We start from the raw sequence: 20,618 nt of genomic DNA on the forward strand, positions 1-20,618 counted from the left end.
TATAGTTGGGTACTCAAAACTGGTCATAACGTTTCAGGTCTGTCCTCAGAAGTGCTGAGGGAGCAATCACCTCCCTTGACTTCCCGGTTATACTCTTGCTAATGCAGCCAAAGGAGGTGGTTGGTTCACTGTCGGCTCCGCAAGACAAACTGCTAACTTAGTATCCACCTATGACAAACACTGTTCGTAACTGGTCCCTGGATAGATCTAGCACCGCTGACCATATGAATGCACATGGAAATTATTGAAGATGTTAATACAGCTGCTAATTCCTATTATACAGTAACATACCCATTTATAACTTTGTGATGTGGCTGCATTCACATTCTGTAGCTTGCAAAGCAATTTAATTGTGCAAGTTGAAGAAAATATTGAAAAACAGCCTGAATGCTTCTGAAAAGTAACTGTAATAATTAGTTCTAGCTAATAAGTTATGTCGTTTGGTTTTCTTTTAATTGCCCCCTATACATCAGAAGAGTGAATGATAATTGCCACGTAGGATCTTTACCCATTTCTCTGTCCATGACTGCATGTGGTGACCTGTGATAATCTTTAGCAGGATACCCTCAGTGCAAACTTCTGAAAGCAATTTCCTCAGCACTTGGTCAGGTTTACACAGTTCTAGCAGAACTGTATGCTGTTCTGCTCGACTAGCATGCCATTTTGGGGATCAGTGTAGCAGTCTGACTGTGTGTTTGGAGCGGAGGGGGGGAAGAGTGGTTACTCAAAAGTTTCTTCTTTCTCTTTGGAGAGCTTTCAGAGGAGGAAGAAATCTGAATAGAGGGTGTCTACCCTTTCTGCTTAAATAAAGTATACTTTTAGAAATATATGTAATCACCTGTGTTTTGTGGTGTCATATCATGGATGGACAAAGACTTAAAGGAAGTAAATTCTTTCGGGGTTATTGTGGAGAACATAAGAAAATAACCAGGAGCTGACTTGAGACAGGTACACTATTAGGTTTATTACATTCAAGCTAAGTTTCACAGTGTCTGTTTTGTCAACAGTAATATCTGTTCCTTATCCAGGAGTACGTAATTCAAACTACTAAAACCAAATAAAACATTGAAAGAAAAAAATACACGTCTAATCCTTCTTGCAAGGCATTGCAAAGTCTGTTGCCCCAAGGACACCGTGGCTATTGAGATGTGGAAGCATTTCTTTGAGAATGTGGTCACTGTGTCTAGAATAGAAATCTGTAGTTATTGTTCTTGGTTGATCTGAAAGTACCAAATACATGAAAGTTACCAGGTAACCTGCCCCAATAATTAGCTACCTTTCTAATTGTTAAATTAGTTTGTGCAATTTCTTTTGCTAAGCTTCTTGTAAAAAAAACTTGTCCTCTTATTTTGCTGAATTACCAAGTCCTCTTTATCTGAAAAACTTGCCCACAAAAATATTCACATACCAGACGTTTTCCTGATATTGCTAATTTAGATGGAACACTGTCATTCAGTATTCCACTGTGAATTAGGTATTTGTTTTGAATGAGTCTTGTAACACTCTTCTAAATTTCAAACTTTTTAGCCTCTTTCTGGAGTGGAAGCTTGGTGGGTGTGTTCTGAAGTTTGGGTGCCAAAAGGTATATTGCTTTGCTAGTGCCATGAAGGGAAAAATACTCGGTTTTCTCATCTTGTTTGCCATTTTCTTCATCAGACATTAAGCCATAACCCTGCAAAGGTGCACTCTCAAGTAATTGGCCCTGGGCTGTGGGATCAGGTAGTTAAAATTTTCACCTGAAAGTTTTATCTCAATAGTAGCAAGAGTCTGTGGGTAATTTCTGGTATCATCAATTCATGCCTAATCCTTGTCTCCCCAGTAAGTTACAGATGAACCTTATGGATTGCCTTCTAAAAGTAAGAAATACAGATGAAGTATTTGAAGTAGTCAAGGTGAAAAATGGTTTATGACATCAGTGGAGAAGTTGATTTGAGATTATACTGTTTGCATTTGCATGTCCTTTGCAGTTACTTGCTTATGGTTGTACTTGGTTCTGGAAGTTGATGGTAAAAGTAAGGGAAGGGGAGAGGAAATGTGAGCAAATTTGGATTTGGTTCTGAGGCAGACTGCGGTGAAGTTCTTGCCATGAGTGGTTCTGCCTGCCTGCTTCTTGCCACCACTTTTTGCTTGAATCAGGTAGGTCTTTCCAGGGGTACCTGATATAGGTTGAACTTGTTTTACTTGTGGCTGCGTTAGTGTTAATGTAGATCAGTTGCCCCATCTGGATTTGCTGGGAGGGCTTGTACTGATAGGAGGGAGAGGGTGTGAATGAGGAGAGCGTAGGGCTGTTCTTTTTAGCAAGCTTAACAGGAAAAAGCAGAACGGCAGCTGCTGCCTTCGTTCATGTGGTGGAGAGAGGAAACATCACCAAGGAGCATGCCTGTGTAAGGCCTGTGTTTCAACTATTCTGGATGCCCACACGAGTTTTATATGAAATGGCGGGCCTGTAGCCTTCTATAGACTTGCATTTAGAGTTTATGATGGTTCTTCATGGTAGCAGAGCAGTTTACAGTATTCTGTAAGACACTGGAGTCTGAAAGTAGGTTAGGCCACTGTATTGTTGACGCTGCACTATCACATCTTCCTTCTTTGGACTCTGTCCTAAATTCTTTCAAGTTCATAGGTTTCCAAGTGTGTTTCTCCTTTTCTTCTTTCCTTGTCCAAAGTGTTCAGACATCCCTAGTCTGGTGCAGTCCCTCAAGCCTGAATCTCTTAAAGTGCTTCAGCGATCTGTCTCTCTTCAGTGTCTGAAACTGGTCGCGTCAAAACTGCTAGTTGGATCAGAATTAAAAAAAAAAAAATTCTCAGTTACCTCATGTAAGCAGTAACATAACAAATATAAGTGTAGTAATGGAAGGTAGTAGAAATTTTTTTCAGTTATCTGTGAAAGAGAAGAATGGTTCAGTTTAAAAATGTTACTGTGTTTCTTTTAAGGGAATACTGAGAATTGAGGGATGTTTTATCAAGTCTTGCTCAGAAACCATACTAAATGCTAAAATGAAAAAAGGCATTTATAACATTTCTTCTTTAACTGTTAAAATAATTTCTGCAAATTCTTGTCTTATCTTTAAAATTTGTAATATAGCTGTTTGCTAGTTACCATGGCCTAAGTAAGGGATCATAACTGACAAAAATTGGCCCTGTAAAAGTTGACGCTTTTTTTGATGTTTTACTTTGAGAGAAATGCAAAATAATAAACAGTACAGGTAGAAGAAAATACATTTACTTAAAAATACCTGATACTCAGGGGCATTTTTCTATCATTAAAACTAAATCATTATCATTCTAATACTAGTCAAATGCTCAGAATTTAGCAGTTATTTAGCATGTACATGTATGAGTAATATGGCAATGTATGTTGAAAAGTTGGGTTCTTACCTAAGTATATTGCACACCAAGAAAATGCTGACAGTGATATATCAGGCCACTGTTTGATATCTGTTATTAACACTGTACTGTTTTAATATGTTGTAAGATCTTTCAAATTGAAGTAATTGGTATTTTAAGAATTTCTTACAGATAGCAATGGCATTGGTTAAAAGAGGTTATCTTTCATGATGTAGAAGACATTCTATAATTCCAAATTTATTTAAAAAAATACAACTTTGCCCGTTTTGATTAGAATATCTTTATTTCATTAGGTACCTCAACACACAGTTTATTAAGAAGAACAAATTGACTGAAGCTGATCTTCAGTATGGGTATGGAGGGGTGGATATGAATGAACCATTGATGGAAATAGGAGAGGTAGGTATCTCTGGAAGTGGGAGTGGATGTAAACTATGTTCAGAAGCACTACAAGTTCAGCTTTGTCCTTCTAAATTTTGACTTTTCTGTGTCTCAGAGTCTGAATAGTTAAATACGGCTGAAGATGCAAGCACTTAACCCTTTGTAAAATGAGACTACAGTTTTGTTGTAGAAAAATATAGTGACCTAGGGGGAAAAAATAAGCAAATATGAAAACTATTGGAGAACTTCAGCTTAAAATGTGATAATAAGTACCACTTTGAAAAAAACAACTTTGGTGTTTAAGTGACACTACTATCTAGAAAATATTTTAAAGTAGTAATACTTTCGGTTTTTGAACCCTTGAAATACTACTTTTAGGCTTCTATTTCTTGATGTCACAAAGTGTAACAGCTTTTTTTGAGATTAGTCTTCTGCAGTTTATTTTCTAATGCAAGCTGTTTTGTGCTTCTATCATAGCAACACAGATTTTAGAAAAACTAGGCATTCTGTGCACAAAAGTATCATGTAGGGACAGCTTATCGTTTAAAAAAAAGTAACTTGGGGCAAACAAGGGTGTTAACAGCAATGTAAATTAGAGAGGCTGAGGCTAATTTTTAAATATAAAATTAAAAAAAACTGTTAGTAGCAGGACTATGTTGTGCATTGCTGAAGTGCACAGGGTGGTATCTCAGAAGTATACGTAATTTCTGTCACTTTATGGCTGCTGTTACCATGAAATACATGAAAGTGAAAGACAATTTTACTGTTAAAAAAAAAACCAAAACAAAACTTTCAAATTTTTCAAGACAAAGTGTTTCAGTATGCCTTTAAAAAGATTCTGAAAACACCCTTTCAGGGTGAATCGGAACAAAAACACAATGCTGAATACAGTTGAATAGAAACTTTTCATTTGAATTCTTGTCTGTGTATCTGTTTGCTTTGTTGTCTGTATGTATACACACTGCTAGCTTAAGAATTCATTTTATTCTGTCATGTGTAGTGGTGTATTGTTTTTTCCTTTCCTCTCTACATTTGCCTTTTTCTTTAAAAGGGAAGCAAATAGTTCTTCTCTTTTGGTTTGGAAAGCTAGAGAAAATTCATTTGGTGGTTGGTTGGTTTTTTGGTGCTTCCCCCCACCCCCCCCCCCCCTTAATGTCTGAACTTGACTTGTCAGCAGTTACTGTTCTAGCTCTTGGATTTCGTTGTTTTAAGTAGATCTCTGCTGCCTTTAGTTAAGAGTAAGGAGAGATTGTGATGCAGGAAGAAACATCATCTGTGCTTCTGACCCAGCTACCCAGCTGATGAAGACAGCACTGCCAGTTTGCCAGTTGAAATTGTTAATCCTCTGACAGGTTGTGGGTGGGCTGAAAAAAACGCCAGAAACACAATATATTTTAAGTCAAGGCAATTTGGGAAAGGAAATTCTTCTTCTGTGCTGTGCTGTCTGCAAGGCTTGCTAATCAGTGGCATCTGTAAAGGCTTAACAGAGCTTAGAAGTAGATATTGTTGCACTGTGTCTGTGGTGTCTTCAAAACGGTGTAAATGTCACTCCTTCCTCAGGCTGATATTTACCCGAGTGTGTTCCCATGATTGTCAGAGGTAGTCCTTAGCTCTGTGTAAATGACTGTTAGTTCAGCTGCTTTGGGGGCTGGGAATAGTTCCGGGCTTTTTCCCGGGGCTGGGTGATGCTGTTACATTAATGAATTCTCCCCAGTTCAGTGTGCTACTCCTTTCTGAGGTATCACCTAAAGGGTGGTAGGGGCAACTTTTGTCCATAGCTTTCTGCCCTAGGATATGTTTACCGGAGAAGAACAGCAGACCTGATAATTCAGCTTTTTTTGAGTATTCAGTTTTCCTTTTGTTTATGGAATCATTAATGGAGTGGAAGGACAATGAAGCACACTTTGCTTCAAGCTTCCCAGGCAGTTCTTCGTAGGATGGTACATCCCTAATTTATTATTTGGGCAGCTTATGTGGAGTGTCAAGCTTCTTAAACTCTAGCTGGCAGCCTTTGTTTTTTGACAAAGATGTTCTGGATGATGATGTCTGGAATTCTACTAATGAGTTTCTGATCATCTTAATCCCCAAGACTGCTTCCATTTCGCTTTACCAAATAACGTCTATGTAGTCTGTAGTAGCAGGAGGTAAATTTTGGATCTTGAGGCAGTAAAGTTTATCTCTGTTCATTACTGGTGTAGGTTTATAGCAGTTACTACTTTGCCCTTAGAAAGAATGGAAACTCAAGTCTCCAAGACTCGAGTAGTTTTGCACTGGTTTTGGTGAATTTGTTGCCCGAGAAATAAAATTAGTTCACATTTCTTGACATGCAAGGCATTCACCAAACTTACCAAGTCTTTGTTTTGAAAGCATTTTCTCTCTTGTTATGGTTCCCGTTTAGGATTTTTTTATTCTTTGGATTGACAAAAGTTCTTATCTCAGTTTATCACTTTAGAGTCGAAGGAATTATCATTTATCCCTTTTGGATGACTGAGATGATCTGTCCTTTACCTACCCAAGAGCAAACACACTTACTTTAAATATAGTTCTCTTCAGTCTCAGCATGAAATTACAGAAATAATGCCCAGTATTTAGAATTCATAGAAGCAGAACTGTACTCCCTTATGTACTAAAGTTTCTGTCTCAGCATCGCTCCCATGTGCTAATGAAACTTTGGGAGCTTTTCAGTAATCTTAAACGAGTACATGCTTGCTGAATTCTTCTGGGGTGTGTAAGAGTAGGTACATACAAGAGACTGGAGGTGCATATGTGATGTGTATGGGCATGGCTTCAAGCAGTTTAGCATACTGATAAGCGTTCCAGACATTCAGTAATTGTTGTACTAGGAAAAATACAGGATGAGATCAGTTGATGAAAATAGTCTGCCAGTGCTTGCAAGAGATGGTGGTTTGGTTTTTTTTGGCCATATGTTATGAATGCGTGGTGAGGGATACTGCTCTTCTGAGCTGAGCTCCTATCACCAGTTTCAGACTCTGTGGAAGCCCTGAGCTCAAAGATGATCTTAGCTAGATGTGCCTCCTGGGTTTTTCACCTATTGTGGGGCAACAGATTCTGGAAAATGGAAGAAACTGCCATATTCTGTATTGTCAGTCTGGGTGGAGAAGAAAGATCAATCCCACTCGTCAAGGAGAAAAAAGTCTCTTGAGCTAATACATCAAGTTGCTGGATTGACCTGTCTGTAGTTTATTTGACAAGAAAATTCCAACAGGCAACTTGAAGCTGTTTCAGATCGATAGATCATATGTGAGAGGGACCATATTAGAGACTGCATTTCAGAGACCACGTTGCAGAATCGTGAGTTACCTGAGGTCATCCCCTTCACCTCATAGTGACAAAATGTGTCAGTCCTTTTTTTTTTTTTTTTTTCTTTCCCCAGAGCTAGCTTCTTTGATCCAGCAGAGAATGTTGAGTTCCTGATGTCTTAGGGAAACTGTTTTCCTCTGTTCTACAGTTGCTCTCCACAAGACAGTGAAAATCACTTCTAAGACAACTTCGATTTCAAAACACTAGCTGACTTTTGATTTCTAAGCAAACCTTTACCTCTTCTTTGAATCTGGTTATGATGCAGTGGGGTCAGCTTTACCTCCCAGACTTCTGTACCTGTATTACAGCATGGGTGCTGGATAGCTCTGACAGACAGAGCGAGTTCATTTGTCTGCTCTTTGAAAGGAAGATTTATTTGACAAAGTGGATCAGATTGGATACCTAGTCAATAACTAGATCCCTACTTTCAGTTAAGACACACCTGATCAATAGTTTAATTTTTACAGCTAAGGTCCTGTTAGTTGTGTCAGAGATTTCTTAGCAGTAATATTCCCTCTGCCCTCACTGATTTTGGGTATTTCATTTTTTCCCAGTGTACTGCTCACTGGTGGGTGTTTTTAGAGGTCTCAGATGTGTATTCCCCCCATATGAGGGATCACATCATGCCCTTTGGGCTTTAAATCTGATTTTGACTGACATGTAAAAACTCATTCAAACAATTGCAGTTGTGTTTTTAAGAATGGTATGTCTTGGGAGCAATTACTTCACCCACAAGAGATGCAAGCTCTGATCTCACAGATTGGCCAAGAGACATTCCCTTTTGTCAGCTGAGGCTTATTTTGCAATCATTTTTAGAAATATCAGTGTCTGCACACATTCAAACACTTCATACAGAAAGGCGTATTACTTACCTATGACTGTGCAAATGTTTTGTGTATATGTATGCCCAAAACTTGCCCTTGTAACCAACTTGCTTAGGGTCCTTATATGCATGTGAGAATCCTTGATGGAGTGAAACCAAGGAATAAATCAGTCCTATTAGATATGTAGGAAGCATGCAGACTGGGAAGCATGCATTCAGACGCTTCCTGACTAGAAATTATGTGTCTGACACTGCTAGTGTACAGATATGTGTGATTTTCATCTGAATGCAGTCAGATGTTGTAGAAGAAAAATGATAATATATTGACAAATGGGGGGGCGGGGGGCAAACAGAAGAATTTTAGAAGGAGAACGAAGAGAGTATCTAACAGTTTTTAAAATCTTTGGTTTTGTTTTGGGGTTTTTTGTATTTTTTTTATTGATGTAAACTTGTGTTGTATCCTGACAGCTAGCTCTTGATATGTGGAGAAAATTAATGATTGAGCCACTGCAGGCCATCCTTATTCGGATGCTCCTCCGAGAAATAAAAAAGTGAGTGCTTGATTATTTTTTTGCTTTTACACAATGTGGGGGTATTGTACTTTTTTACTTTGAAAAGTCTGGGGACTTTGACCAATTTCTGTTATGTTTTCTTTTTTTGAAGGTAGCTTCTTACCTCATGATGATGTTCTATCAGCTTTTCTTATTGTAGCTACATATTTGTGGTTTGTATGTGGAGAAAAAGAGAGAAAAGAAAATAGTTAATTCACTGTAATCCGAGGGTAGTGATCTTTTCTGTTTCAGCAACCTTTCTTATCAATGGGATTGAGGAGTAGTTAGGGTAATTTTCCAGGTCTCATAGGACGCTTTTTGCCTTTTTTCTCCACCTGATGCTGACTGCTTATGGCTTCTGTTCTGTTGGTAATCGTAAGGACCTGGACTTACACAAGGATTTGCTGAAGCCAGAAAAGTTATATTGCTTTGCATGGGACCCAGAACAATTCTTGCTCATCTGCCAGTAACGCTAAGCATCTGGGTTTCTGTTCTTCAGACGACTGACTTCGCTTAACATTCTCGGTGCTTTACTTGTATGAAAAGGAAATAGTTTTGGGGATTTTTTTGCACTTTGAGGAAATTTATTTCTGATCATCTTTGTTACTTTTAAACAAAGACCCTGGTAGTTACAGGGCTTGGGGCTTTCTAAGTTTTGATTTAAAACCTTTATACTATTTAATTACTAAAGGATTTTTTTATTTATGAGTAAACAGAAATGTTGAAATATACAACTACACACAAGGTCTGTAGTAAGTTCCATCAGTTTCTACACTTCCACTACTGTTTAGGGTAGCTCTGGAGTTGCCTAATGACTGGAGGTTTTTTAAGTGATTGTGTGCCTGAATTGGGTGACCAGGCTAGTGTAGTTAAACTGAAAGGGTGAGGTAGTTTGGCTGATTGAGGTTCCTTGGACATGCACTTGGTCAGAAAAAAAGCTGTATTTGTAAGGCGTTAAAAAAAGATTTTAATATTGTAACTTTATTTTTTCTTCTTGAATTAAATTTTTGACTACTAAGTAACTGATATGATGTCCCCGTCAGATGGTATTTCTGAAGCCAGGAGGTATTTATTTGCTTTCAGTTGTTGAACCATGCTTCCTTTGTAACCAGTGTTAATACTGCTTTATACATATGTTTACTACAACAATTTATTTTTACTAAATGAAGATTCCCTAATTCTTGGTGGAGAAAATTCTTTGTTACATCAAGCACAGTGACACTGAAGACTTGTTTTAGTCAATCTGTATATTTCGTTGGTGGGTGGGAGTGGAAATGTGTGTTTAAAACCTTTTTCACCAGACATCTGATGCCTCTTAAAAGTAATGGGATATATTTACCTTGAGGCTGACTAGAGACATCACAAGGGTATTTAGACCAAGACTCACTGGTTCTGTGGGACATTAGATACTGAGACTGTAACGAGTTGATGTTATTTTTTATTAAACTGTTTGGAAAGTTTTAAATAAAATTTGAGTCATCGTCTGTAATGGTTGGGTCTGGATTCCGCTGCTCCCCTCCCCCCCCATTGTTAAGGATTCTTCTGTGGGATCTCAAAAAAGATAATTCAACTCTCTCTCAAAATATACATCTAACAATTCATATTAAGTTTGTTCTAGCTGCTTTGTGACCAGCATATCATATAAAACTATAGAAGAACTTCTTATAGCTGTTCTTCCTGGTATCATGAAATGTGGGTATTCTGAGGATGGCCTTCGTGTGTAATTATAGGCTTGTTGCTGTTCTTCACTATGGTTCCAGTGGTCAATACAGTTTGTAAGAGGCAATTTTAAAGACTTTGCAAATGCCTGTTAAATGTCTTTTAGCATTCCATTCAGCAATTCAGAGATTAAACAGTGTCTTTGAAGAACAGGATATCAATATGATACATCTATCAGAGGTGCAAGGATATACATGAGAAGATTATTACCTAAAAATTTTAATACAATTACTAATACATGTATATACTTAAACCTCTCGATTAGATGACCGAAGTGTAGTGCTTAAGAGTGTGCATGGTTCAATGTATTAAAATGCTTTACAGAAAACCTTAAATTTCAATAGATTGGACAGTAGAACTTCTTATAACAAGAAGATTTTGCACCATATACAACAAAATGCGGAGTTGATAACCAACATTGTAGTCAACTGGTTGCATATAGAAGTATGTTTATTACTGTACTGAAAAAGGTAGGGGGAACAGAGCCACAGATTTTGCTTTTGGGTTTTATTTTATCAACGTATTTAACTAGAATTCTGAAAAGACTTCTGACTAAAATCTTGAGGAGATCTAAAATCTACTTTTCAGAAGCTATAAACTTGTGCAATACACTATACATTAAAATTAACAATAAATTTTTTGGCACATGAAAATAAAGAAATACAAGTAGTGACTTATGGTTCAGCTGAACAAGATGGCTAAACTGACCTAAGAATCTACTGATGCCAGAAAGGAGCAGGCTGTGCTCTACTACCTTTCTTGTGCTGAATTTGGTGTTCGTCGAGTGCCTTAGTGAACCAACTCAACCACTAATATGACAGAAAACCATCTTGGGTAATACTTCTCCAGACTGGCCTGATTAAGTCAGTTCAGCAAAGAATTGGATGAGTGCCAAAGCAATGCAAGAGAGATACAGAGGCCTGTGCCTGAGAAAAAGGGAGCAGGATTAGCCCCCTTGAACAGCAGAGAATTGTTAAATCGCTTAAGCCTGTCTTGTGTGACTGCACTCCTCTTAATATAGAGTTCTGAATATAACACAATTTCTTCCCCCTCCCTCTAGCCCAAGCACTCCTCCTACAAGGCAAGCTGAATATCAACTTATGCATTTTTGTTTCAACACAACAGGAAGCCGTCAAGATCTCGAATTGTGAGAAAATTCATCTATGAAATTCTTAAACAGAAATAATTTGGAAATTATTCAGGTGCTATCTCAAATGATAGTGTGATTAGTACAGACTAACCAGGAGAGGCTTCTCTACTAAAGATCACTAACACTTTCTAACTGAACCTATTCCTGTGTAAGCTGATACGTTATTTATACCATTTGTTTGAAAGGAAAGCTATTGGAAATTGTTAACTTTTTTAAAAAAGTGTTTGAAACAGGCTCTTCTAGTTCACAGTGAATTCTGTAGTAATTGGTCTTGATAGGCTGTTTGTCTGACACAGCAGAGCACTTCTTTTGAATGATGGAATCTTCTTTTAATGAATACAGTATTTATGGTTGTACTTTAAGCTTTAAATATGTTCTGTGGGGCTATATGAGTACACTGTCCGATACATGTTAAACTTCTACTGTTAGCTTTAGTCTTAAGATAGGAACAAGCTGGAGCTCAACTTCCTTGAGCTTGTGTTTTGTAGTTTTCTCCCTTTCTTTTGAAAAGAAGGATCTCACCATCATCCGAATTAGTGGAGCTTATATTTCTAGTGCTTTATCTTTTTGTCCAGATTCCCCACAAAACAGCATCATTCCCTTCTACCCTCCCAGGCTGTCCTATGCCATCCCTGCTTCAAACTGTGTGGCAGCTGCTCTGTAGCTGTATGCATCCGTACTGCTTGCTGACTACTGCCAAGAAGGCAAACATACACTTAATAGACTTCCACCTTAGTGGGGTCACCAATTCCTCTCATTTTAGTTTGGTGGATGTTCTTACTACTACAACTTCTATGAAAATCATCCTTGAAGCTTCTGTCAAATTTTGTTGAAACTAGCCATTTGCGTTACAAGTTTTTGGGAGCAGAGAGCCATTGGTGTAAATAAAAACCTGAAGATGCTGCCAAAGTGGAAAGAATGATACTCTTGTGACATATGCTGTTTATCTTGGAAATAGCTTTTCAGATAGGTTCACGATGAAGTTCATAATGCAGTTCTGTCAATAAATTACATGACAGCTTTGCTGTAAATCTATAATACTCACTCACTGAGGAAACCTATGTTAAGCAACTAAAAATTCAGGGGGGAATGGGGAGTGTGGACATCTGTTTAAAAAAAAAAAAAAGCTTACATGATCCTGGCACTTGTTCCAAACTTGTCGTTTGATTGGCAACTGCATTCTCACTACCTCCATATTTAGAAATGTAATTAATCTCTTTTTCTTTGTTGTGTAATACCAGCGACCCAAAAGGCAGGCAAGGTCTGTTCCCTGTCGTGTTCCTTTTATCCATCGCCTTCATGCCCTCTGGCTTCTGCTTCAAAAGCCTGTCTCCTCCCTTGCAGCTCTTCCATGGAGCATCAGCCTCCTGTGCTTTTACAGCTTTTTCCTAATGATACATTGACCTTCCAACCCCCTGGGCCTGACCTTTGCTGCCCCTCTCCTTCAGCACCTGTGTGGGCTGAGGTCTGTGAAGTGGCCTGTGAACCGAATAGAGGGGCGCTGTGTCTTTACCTGTTATTACAGTAATGCTTCTTGTGTTTGTGTCACCAGTATCTGTGCAGGCCCAGAACCCTGCATGCTCCCAACTGGACTGTCTCTTGACAAGAGTCCTGCTTTGTAATATGCTTAACTTTTAGTTATGTAGCTTCCCGCGCCCCGTGACATCATGCTGTGTTCACAGGCTGCACGCATCCTGCAGCTCACTGTACTCCTGGGCCCCTCCGGGATGGAGCTCCATCCAGGTCCTGGTCTGCTGTTATACCTCTTCCCTTCTGTGACATGCTGCTGCCTCTGCCATCATATAATGAGACCCAACATATGCAAGAACGCAGGGTGTGATTACATGTACCCAAACCCCAATTTATTCTATTGCTTCAGCCACCATTGCCAGAGGACACATTTGTGTTCCCCAGGGGGGAAAAAAAAAGTCAGACCATCACTACTGGAGCAGCTACCCATTAGGTCAGCTCATTTGTAACGGGTGACCAAGCTGCATAAACCGTACAGTGACTGCTCGTAATCTGTTACAGAGCTAGTTCTTTCCATCCATCATGAGCTTAAGTTTACAGATCTTAGGACACAGTAATACTTAAAAACAGTACACCTAATTCACAGTGTTGTGAACATACCAATATGGTCTGGTGTTTATAATACGATGACAGCTGGTGTAGCTGTCCTGGTAAATGTGCCAAGCTCATGGGCGTCCTCTGGAGTTTTTATCAATTCCAAACGAAAGTGAATGAAATTAACAAAATTATTTCTCCCCCATTCCACCCCAGCCTAGATGGGTGTATGGTAATGTTTGGGTTTAAAGTATTTTTTATGACTTCTTTCTTTTTTCTTTTTTTTTTTTTAAATCACTCATGTAAATGACTTTCCTATACCAACATAAGTTTCTAACATAGAACTCATTTTGTCCTTTTGGTGCAGTGTGGGTAAAGTAAAAGTTCTTATTCTGTATGCATGTATATATGTGTACATACGTATTTAAAAAAGGAAAACCTTTGGAATTACAACTGCTGATGCTTAAATGTAAATATACTTTTATAAATTGTATTTTAGTCCTATTAACCTTAGGAGATAAGGAATATTGTTTTACTTCTTTTCAAAGTGTATATGAAAGGTGGTCTTTTTTAGAACAGTTCATGTTTTTAAAAAGTCTCTGCTGCTCTGAGTGTGGGTCTGTTATTTCCAGCCTCCACAAAGGACTGAACACTCATGTTTTTAGCATGCAAAACTCTTGTTTTAATTACTTTTGTTTTTAACTGAATGAGTTTAAAGAATATTTTCTTCACTTGAACTGGCTCATCTGAAGCTAAGAACTTAACTGGAAAATGTAAGGTTTTGCTTTTCCAGTGTATGATTAAAAATTGTGATGATGCACCAAGCACGTTATTTGTTCCACTTGACATCTACATGTTGAGTAGTAGATATTCAGAAAATAAAATAGCATGCCTCTTGGTGTGATGTTGGCAAAAGTGATTTTTTCTGGCGCAGCAGAAGCGTGAAGGTAGTCTATTTAATAAAGGCCACAGGTACAAGATGGAACTTATTTAACTTTTAAAGTACTCGCTTAGAGTATGTAATTTGGAATACTTATATCTTTAGCGCACACTGGGAAATTTCCTGACGTACAAATGCTGTTGAATAGTTTATGAATTGTTATCTCAACAATTCAAATGTATAGGAGAGAAAGTAGACTGCATTTTTAATTTTAAGATTCATCATCTTCAATTTTACTGATTTAAGCAGAGGAATTTACTGGAAAATATTTTTATCCAATTCTATTTCATACAGCTATCAGATGAGTTACACTACATACCTACATTCTCATGAATGTTTACTTTGCCTATTTCAGTGATCGCTGTGGAGAAGACCCAAACCAGAAAGTAATCCATGGGGTTATTAACTCCTTTGTTCATGTTGAACAGTATAAGAAAAAATTCCCCCTAAAGGTAGATACACGCTTCTGATTTATGTTTTTAATTTTTAATGTTAATCTAGTATATGTATTATCTGTTCTTTAAAAAAATTTTCTCCTTTTCAGTTTTATCAGGAAATTTTTGAGTGTCCTTTTCTGAATGAAACAGGGGAGTATTATAAACAAGAAGCTTCAAATTTATTGCAAGAGTCAAATTGCTCACAATACATGGAGAAGGTAAGAGATTCATCCAAACACCTGCAATAACTAAATCTAATATTACCAATTTACTGATGAAACATGTTTTCCTGTACAGTTCCAATAGTTATTCTTTGTTGTATGCTTTCCTGCAGTTTAAACTATGTATTTTATGGCATGGTTAAGCTGAATATAAACTACAAACCTTGCCTATGGATGGACTGTCAGCTTCAAAATAATAAATCAATCACATGAAAAGTCTAAAAAAAAGGACAAAATCCAAAATGTGTACCAGTTTGATCACTATTGCTTCCTTATTTCCTTATTTTCCTTCTGTTTGTAGTAGCATAAGATGAGAGTTTTAACAATATAATGGTTAGAGAAGACTTATGGTAGATCTGTTACAGAGGATTATTAAAAATTACATACTCTGAGGTGGATTTTCTTTTGTTTTGCTTTGTGGTGTATGAAGTCAGGCTGTGGTTAAATTACTTGTAATTCTCAGACCTTGCTTGAGAAAACAAAGATTAATACAAGACTAGGAGTCAGCCCTCCAGTGCCATGCTGTCCACATTAACAACATAGAAGAGTTGAGGAGAAGGTTGTCAGATTACTTTTAACCATAAGGAGCATAAGCTAATGGTTGCACATTTGAGGTGAAATTCAGGGACAAGGCTTCAATTAAACCAAAAGAAATGCAGATTCATTTTATCTATCCGTAGCAGTCTGCAGCTGCACTACTCTCCCTAGGCTCCCCTCATAATCACCAGGTATGAGTGCTTCTATGTCAGTATTCATATGACAGAATCATGGAATGGTTTGGGTTGGAAGGGACCTTTAAAGGTAACCTAGTCCAACCCCCCTGCAGTGAGCAGGGACGTCTTCAACTGGTTCAGGCTGCTGAGAGCCCCGTCCAACCTGGCCTTGAATGTTTCCAGGGATGGGGCATCTGCCACCTCTCTGGGCAGCCTGTGCCAGTGTTTCACCACCCTTGTTGTGAAAAATTTCGCAACAGGCCCTGCTAAAAAGTTTGTCCCCATCTTTCTTGTAAGCCCCCTTTGAGTACCGAAAGGCCGCAAAAAGCTCTCCCCAGAGCCTTCTCTTCTCCAGGCTGGACAACCCTAAGTCTCTCAGCCCTTCCTCCTAGGAGAGGTGTTCTGTCCCTCTGATAATTTTTATGGCCTCCCCTGGACCCCCTCCAACAGGTCCATGTCTTTCCTCTGATGAGGACCCCAGAGCTGGACGCAGTGCTCTAGGTGGGGTCTCACCAGAGCAGAGTAGAGGGGCAGAATCACTTCCCTCACCCTGCTGGCCATGCTTCTTTTGGTGCAGCCCAGGATATGGCTGGGTTTTTTGGGTTGTGAGTGCATGTTACTGGCTCATGTCCATGACTTATTTTATGATAATGCCTATCTCCTTCATTGAAGTTATAAGGAGAGCTTTTATTAATAGCTCAGATGTATACCTTATGAACAGATGTTTACATACAAGCAGATGGGTTTGGAACAGAAAAGTGATTCTTATAGTCATATAATTAGGTATTGTGGTAAAACTTTCTCAGAATTAATAAGAAGCATGGTAAGAGAAATTGGGGAAGACTGGTCACAAAGTTGAAGGGAAGAAGAAATTTTGAGAACTACTGGAGTGCTATTAGACATCTAGTAGTGACTAGGCCTGGTCAGTACTCAGAGTAGAAGATTCTGTTAATTCAGTAATAGCCTGATTCAAAAGAGCAAATTTAATTTTTCAGCATCCCAGATAGGTTCTTTTTTAACTTGGTTACTTATTTGTGTCTCTCATTTTACATATATATACTGTTGTACATTCATGGTTCTATATTGGTTGTTAGTATTTCATCAGCTCTCAGTTTAAAAACTTGTCTGTAGGTTTTAGGTAGATTAAAAGATGAAGAAATGCGGTGTCGGAAATACTTGCATCCCAGCTCATATGGCAAAGTGATTCATGAATGCCAACAGAGGATGGTAGCTGATCACTTGCAGTTTCTACATGCAGAATGTCACAATATTATCAGACAAGAGAAAAGAAGCGGTAAGTCTCAGTGGTCACAAAAATCATGACGTGGTCTCTGTTTTATTCATTTAGCATTGCAGTTTACTATGTTTATTCAGTGACCTTCTATGCACTTAAGTATTTTCAACTAATATAGGTTACTTATCTAGAAAGCCCAATTAAACCCTGAATGACATTTTTCTTTTACCATGTAATTCATTGTCATTTTTCCAAATTTATAGTCAAAAGCTTCTTTTTAGAATAACAACCCTTCTTTTGCCAATACTCTTTCTCTTTCCTTGTCTTAGCTTAAAAACACACTAAAGTCCTGTGTCCTGTAGAATTGATCATATTTTATGCTTGTGTTTTCATTTGTAAACCAATGGCTCTGTCTTTACAGATTTTTTCATCATCATTTAACAGGTCAGGATTATAAAATATATTGGCTTCTTTTCATAGCAACTTTTTATTGTCCTGAATCTTTTGTGACCTCTCTTCCCAAATCCTTTTTTGAGAAGCAGATGCTTTTATAGTTATATTCCCTGCTTGACTAAAAAAATTACACTTCCCGATGACTACATGCCTCTTACCCTTGAAAGAATGCTTATTCTTGCATGGAAGATGGTATCTATTACGTGAAACAAATTATTTTCACAGTCAAACTCAAATTGTATCTACTAATAGTGTTCAGTTTCCAGAGAGTTTTGCAAAATTGATCAGAGCTTGGATCCTTTTTCGCAAACAACAACAACAAAAAACCCAAACCAAAACAAACCAAAACAAATGATAAAAGTAGCAGTTGCATATTTACAGCTTTTCTAACCTGAGAAAAATTTCAAGCTGCCACTGAAGGAAGACAAAAACTCAAGAAGGTATCTAAACTGATTTTCATCAGCTGCTGCTAAGGGAGATTTAGGGAGGCCATGGATTAAAATAAACAGACACAATACTTTTCCGTACTAGCCCACCTCTCCTCTGGGAGCCTCTCCTAAATAAGCAGTACTGGAAGGGTGAGGTAGTCACAATGGCAGTACTCAGTAAACGACGATATTAGCCCTATTGTTTCCTTTTTTTTTCTTTTGTCAGTGATCCAGTGTATGTTAAATTTTTTTTTCAGAACAGTTGGTCTTGTTTCAGTCTTTGAAAAGCTCTGTGTGAAATTATGATACTATATTAAGTGTTGATTTTTAGTGTTTCTAAGCATATTCTATAAAAATGTATCTCTGTTACAGACATGGCAAATATGTATACTCTACTTCGTGCTGTGTCAAGTGGTTTACCTCATATGATTCAGGAACTACAAAACCATATCCATGATGAGGGCCTTAGAGCAACCAGCAATCTTTCTCAGGAAAATGTGAGTTTTCTTAGGCAGCTGAAATTATCTATTTGATTAACATTCCTGATGAAATGTTTACCCTTTTCTTTTTGGTCTATTCTGTTTTTTTAATTTTGTCTATATGAAATTGGTTTGGAACATTATGGATAAATTGTAACTTCTAATCGGCACGCTTAGCTGTGCAACACATATCTATCCTGAGAGTTGATTGTTGTGATCTAACCAGAAACAGCTACAGCTAGATATTTCTCATTGTTGTTTGTTCAGTGCTGTCATGGCAAATAGGTCCTTTTGTTCCATGTATGTATTTTTTTCCTGAATTTCTCTAAGTCAGTGGCATTTGCTGTTCTGGTATGTTAGGAACCAATGATTGCATTTAGTTTAATTATATGTTTTTTGTAAAGACTTGACATCCTGTCCTGATTTCAGTGTGGTATTTTTCACTAATAGCTTTGTAGCCTCATATTTTCGTGTAATTTCTGAAAATACCGTACCATAATTATTTTACTAAAGTGTGTTAAACTTTTTTCAGTCCATATGTATTTAAATTACTCAATTCCATTTTTGTTCCTCTAGCATTGCTATGCAGAAACAAACAAGCTTTCTTTTGGCATTATATTTGTACATGTATACATCTTGCTGTCTAGATCTGTGCTCACTTTAGGATGGTGACTTTAACCATCCAGTGTTTTTGTCTATAATAGTACATAGATACGAACTGTTGTAAATTTACTCTTTTATTGACTGCACAGGACTGCTTACTCTTCCCTAATTCCTGTGTGCATACTGAAAATGGGCTGAAGTCTTTAGTAGTATAGTTTACTTTCAAATTGTAAGTTTACTGAGCTTATTTTTTCAAACTCATAGTGTCTACACAGGGGAATGAATGCAGAGCCATGAGGGAGAGAAAAATTTACAGCCTTGTGTAGATAAACTCAAAATGTGAAATACTTACTCCCCATACCGATTGGTCATCAAAACATTTTTAATTGTGACCTGAGAATGCACTTAGGGAGTCATGTGGTGCAATCAGTGTGTTGCACACTCTTGCATTGCTGCCTGCCAGCCTGTCTGCACAGGAACTCCTCTAATTCATACTAATAATTTCTGTACAAAATGTTATGCTGAAATGTGGTGGGCTAAATTTGATTGGTAACTCTCCTATGTAGGACAATTTGAAGGGTTCCTCCAAATAGTCTGTCTCTGAGGTCAGCATGTAGCAGAAGCAGCAGTTTACTTATTTCAGTAGCTTTTTTGCTTGATTGCTGTATTTACATGTTAGCATTAATGATTTTTGAAAGGGCTAATAAAGGATTTTTAGGGTCTGATGGACAAGATTAGACAGTATGAGAGTGGCATAGTCTAAAATATAGACTAAAATCTCTTTACAGACAACGGGACTAAATGTAGCCATAGACTTTTTATTTACAAAACATGCTCAAGAACAGTAGTGTAGGACTACAACAATGCAGAATCAATCCTCTCAAAGACTTAATCACTATGATTTTAGCTTTTATCAAAAAGAATAATTAGGAAAACTTTTACAACTAATGTAGACATGTGTGTGTATGGATAATGCTACTTTTCTCAATAACTTGCTTTCTGTTTTATCTACCTTTTTTAGATGCCAACTCAGTTTGTGGAGTCAGTTTTGGAAGTACATAGTAAATTTGTTCAACTCATCAACACTGTTTTGAATGGTGATCAACACTTTATGAGTGCCCTTGACAAGGTAACTTTTACTTATGAAGTAAAAAAAACATTGGAAAACAAAATGCTGGACCCGGTTTCAGGCTCACCAAAATTCTTCACAGCATCAATACGTTCAAAGGTAGACTTCTTATGCAGTTTGTCTAGTTTAGAGATGAAATGGAACAAAAGACAATCCAGTGTTAGGGGAAAAGATATGTACAAAGGAAACCACTTTAATATGTAAATGTTTTCTGAAAGTAAGACCTTTCTTCTCATCATAATCCAAAACAGAAGAACAGAGCTGATCCATTTAATGTAAATTTAAGTGCAGGTAATAAATAGACAAATTGTGGGTTTTGGGAAGTTTGGCAACACTTACATGCATTTGAACTTAAATTTGCTTGCTGCCATGCTGGATACCTATTACTTACATAGAAGCTTTGTTTAGATTTTTCAAGTTGACTACAAAGAATATTTGGAAACTTATGTTACATCAATCACTGTCACAATAGCTAACTTTTTCCAGGAGAGAACTGCATTTGAAATTAAATAAGTTTAGGGACAGAGGCTTGCTGTTCTTTTCTTTGAAATGCATAGCCATTAAGGTATTTAAGAAAACAGTTCTAATTGTTATAAATTTTAATAATTATTATTAATATTATTT

General features: G+C 37.5%; 1 protein-coding gene across 18 annotated transcripts in view; it reads left to right on the top strand.

Annotated features, from left to right (window-relative positions):
• Positions 1-20,618, top strand: part of CUL2 (cullin 2) — a 53,097-nt gene that overhangs the window by 14,740 nt on the left and 17,739 nt on the right. For 8 of the 18 annotated variants that reach the window (XM_075082450.1, XM_075082455.1, XM_075082451.1 and 5 more), the window contains 8 exons: positions 3,642-3,747; positions 8,342-8,424; positions 11,204-11,290; positions 14,653-14,749; positions 14,842-14,952; positions 16,800-16,962; positions 18,156-18,280; positions 19,887-19,994. In XM_075082450.1, coding sequence (XP_074938551.1) covers positions 3,642-3,747; positions 8,342-8,424; positions 11,204-11,290; positions 14,653-14,749; positions 14,842-14,952; positions 16,800-16,962; positions 18,156-18,280; positions 19,887-19,994 — 880 coding nt within the window. The remainder of the gene's footprint in view (positions 1-3,641; positions 3,748-8,341; positions 8,425-11,203; positions 11,291-14,652; positions 14,750-14,841; positions 14,953-16,799; positions 16,963-18,155; positions 18,281-19,886; positions 19,995-20,618) is intronic. The other 10 variants (XM_075082463.1, XM_075082459.1, XM_075082458.1 and 7 more) reach the window with 2 other exon arrangements.

Source organism: Phalacrocorax aristotelis, chromosome 2, assembly GCF_949628215.1.
Source record: "Phalacrocorax aristotelis chromosome 2, bGulAri2.1, whole genome shotgun sequence".
In the NCBI taxonomy this organism is placed as follows: domain Eukaryota; kingdom Metazoa; phylum Chordata; class Aves; order Suliformes; family Phalacrocoracidae; genus Phalacrocorax; species Phalacrocorax aristotelis.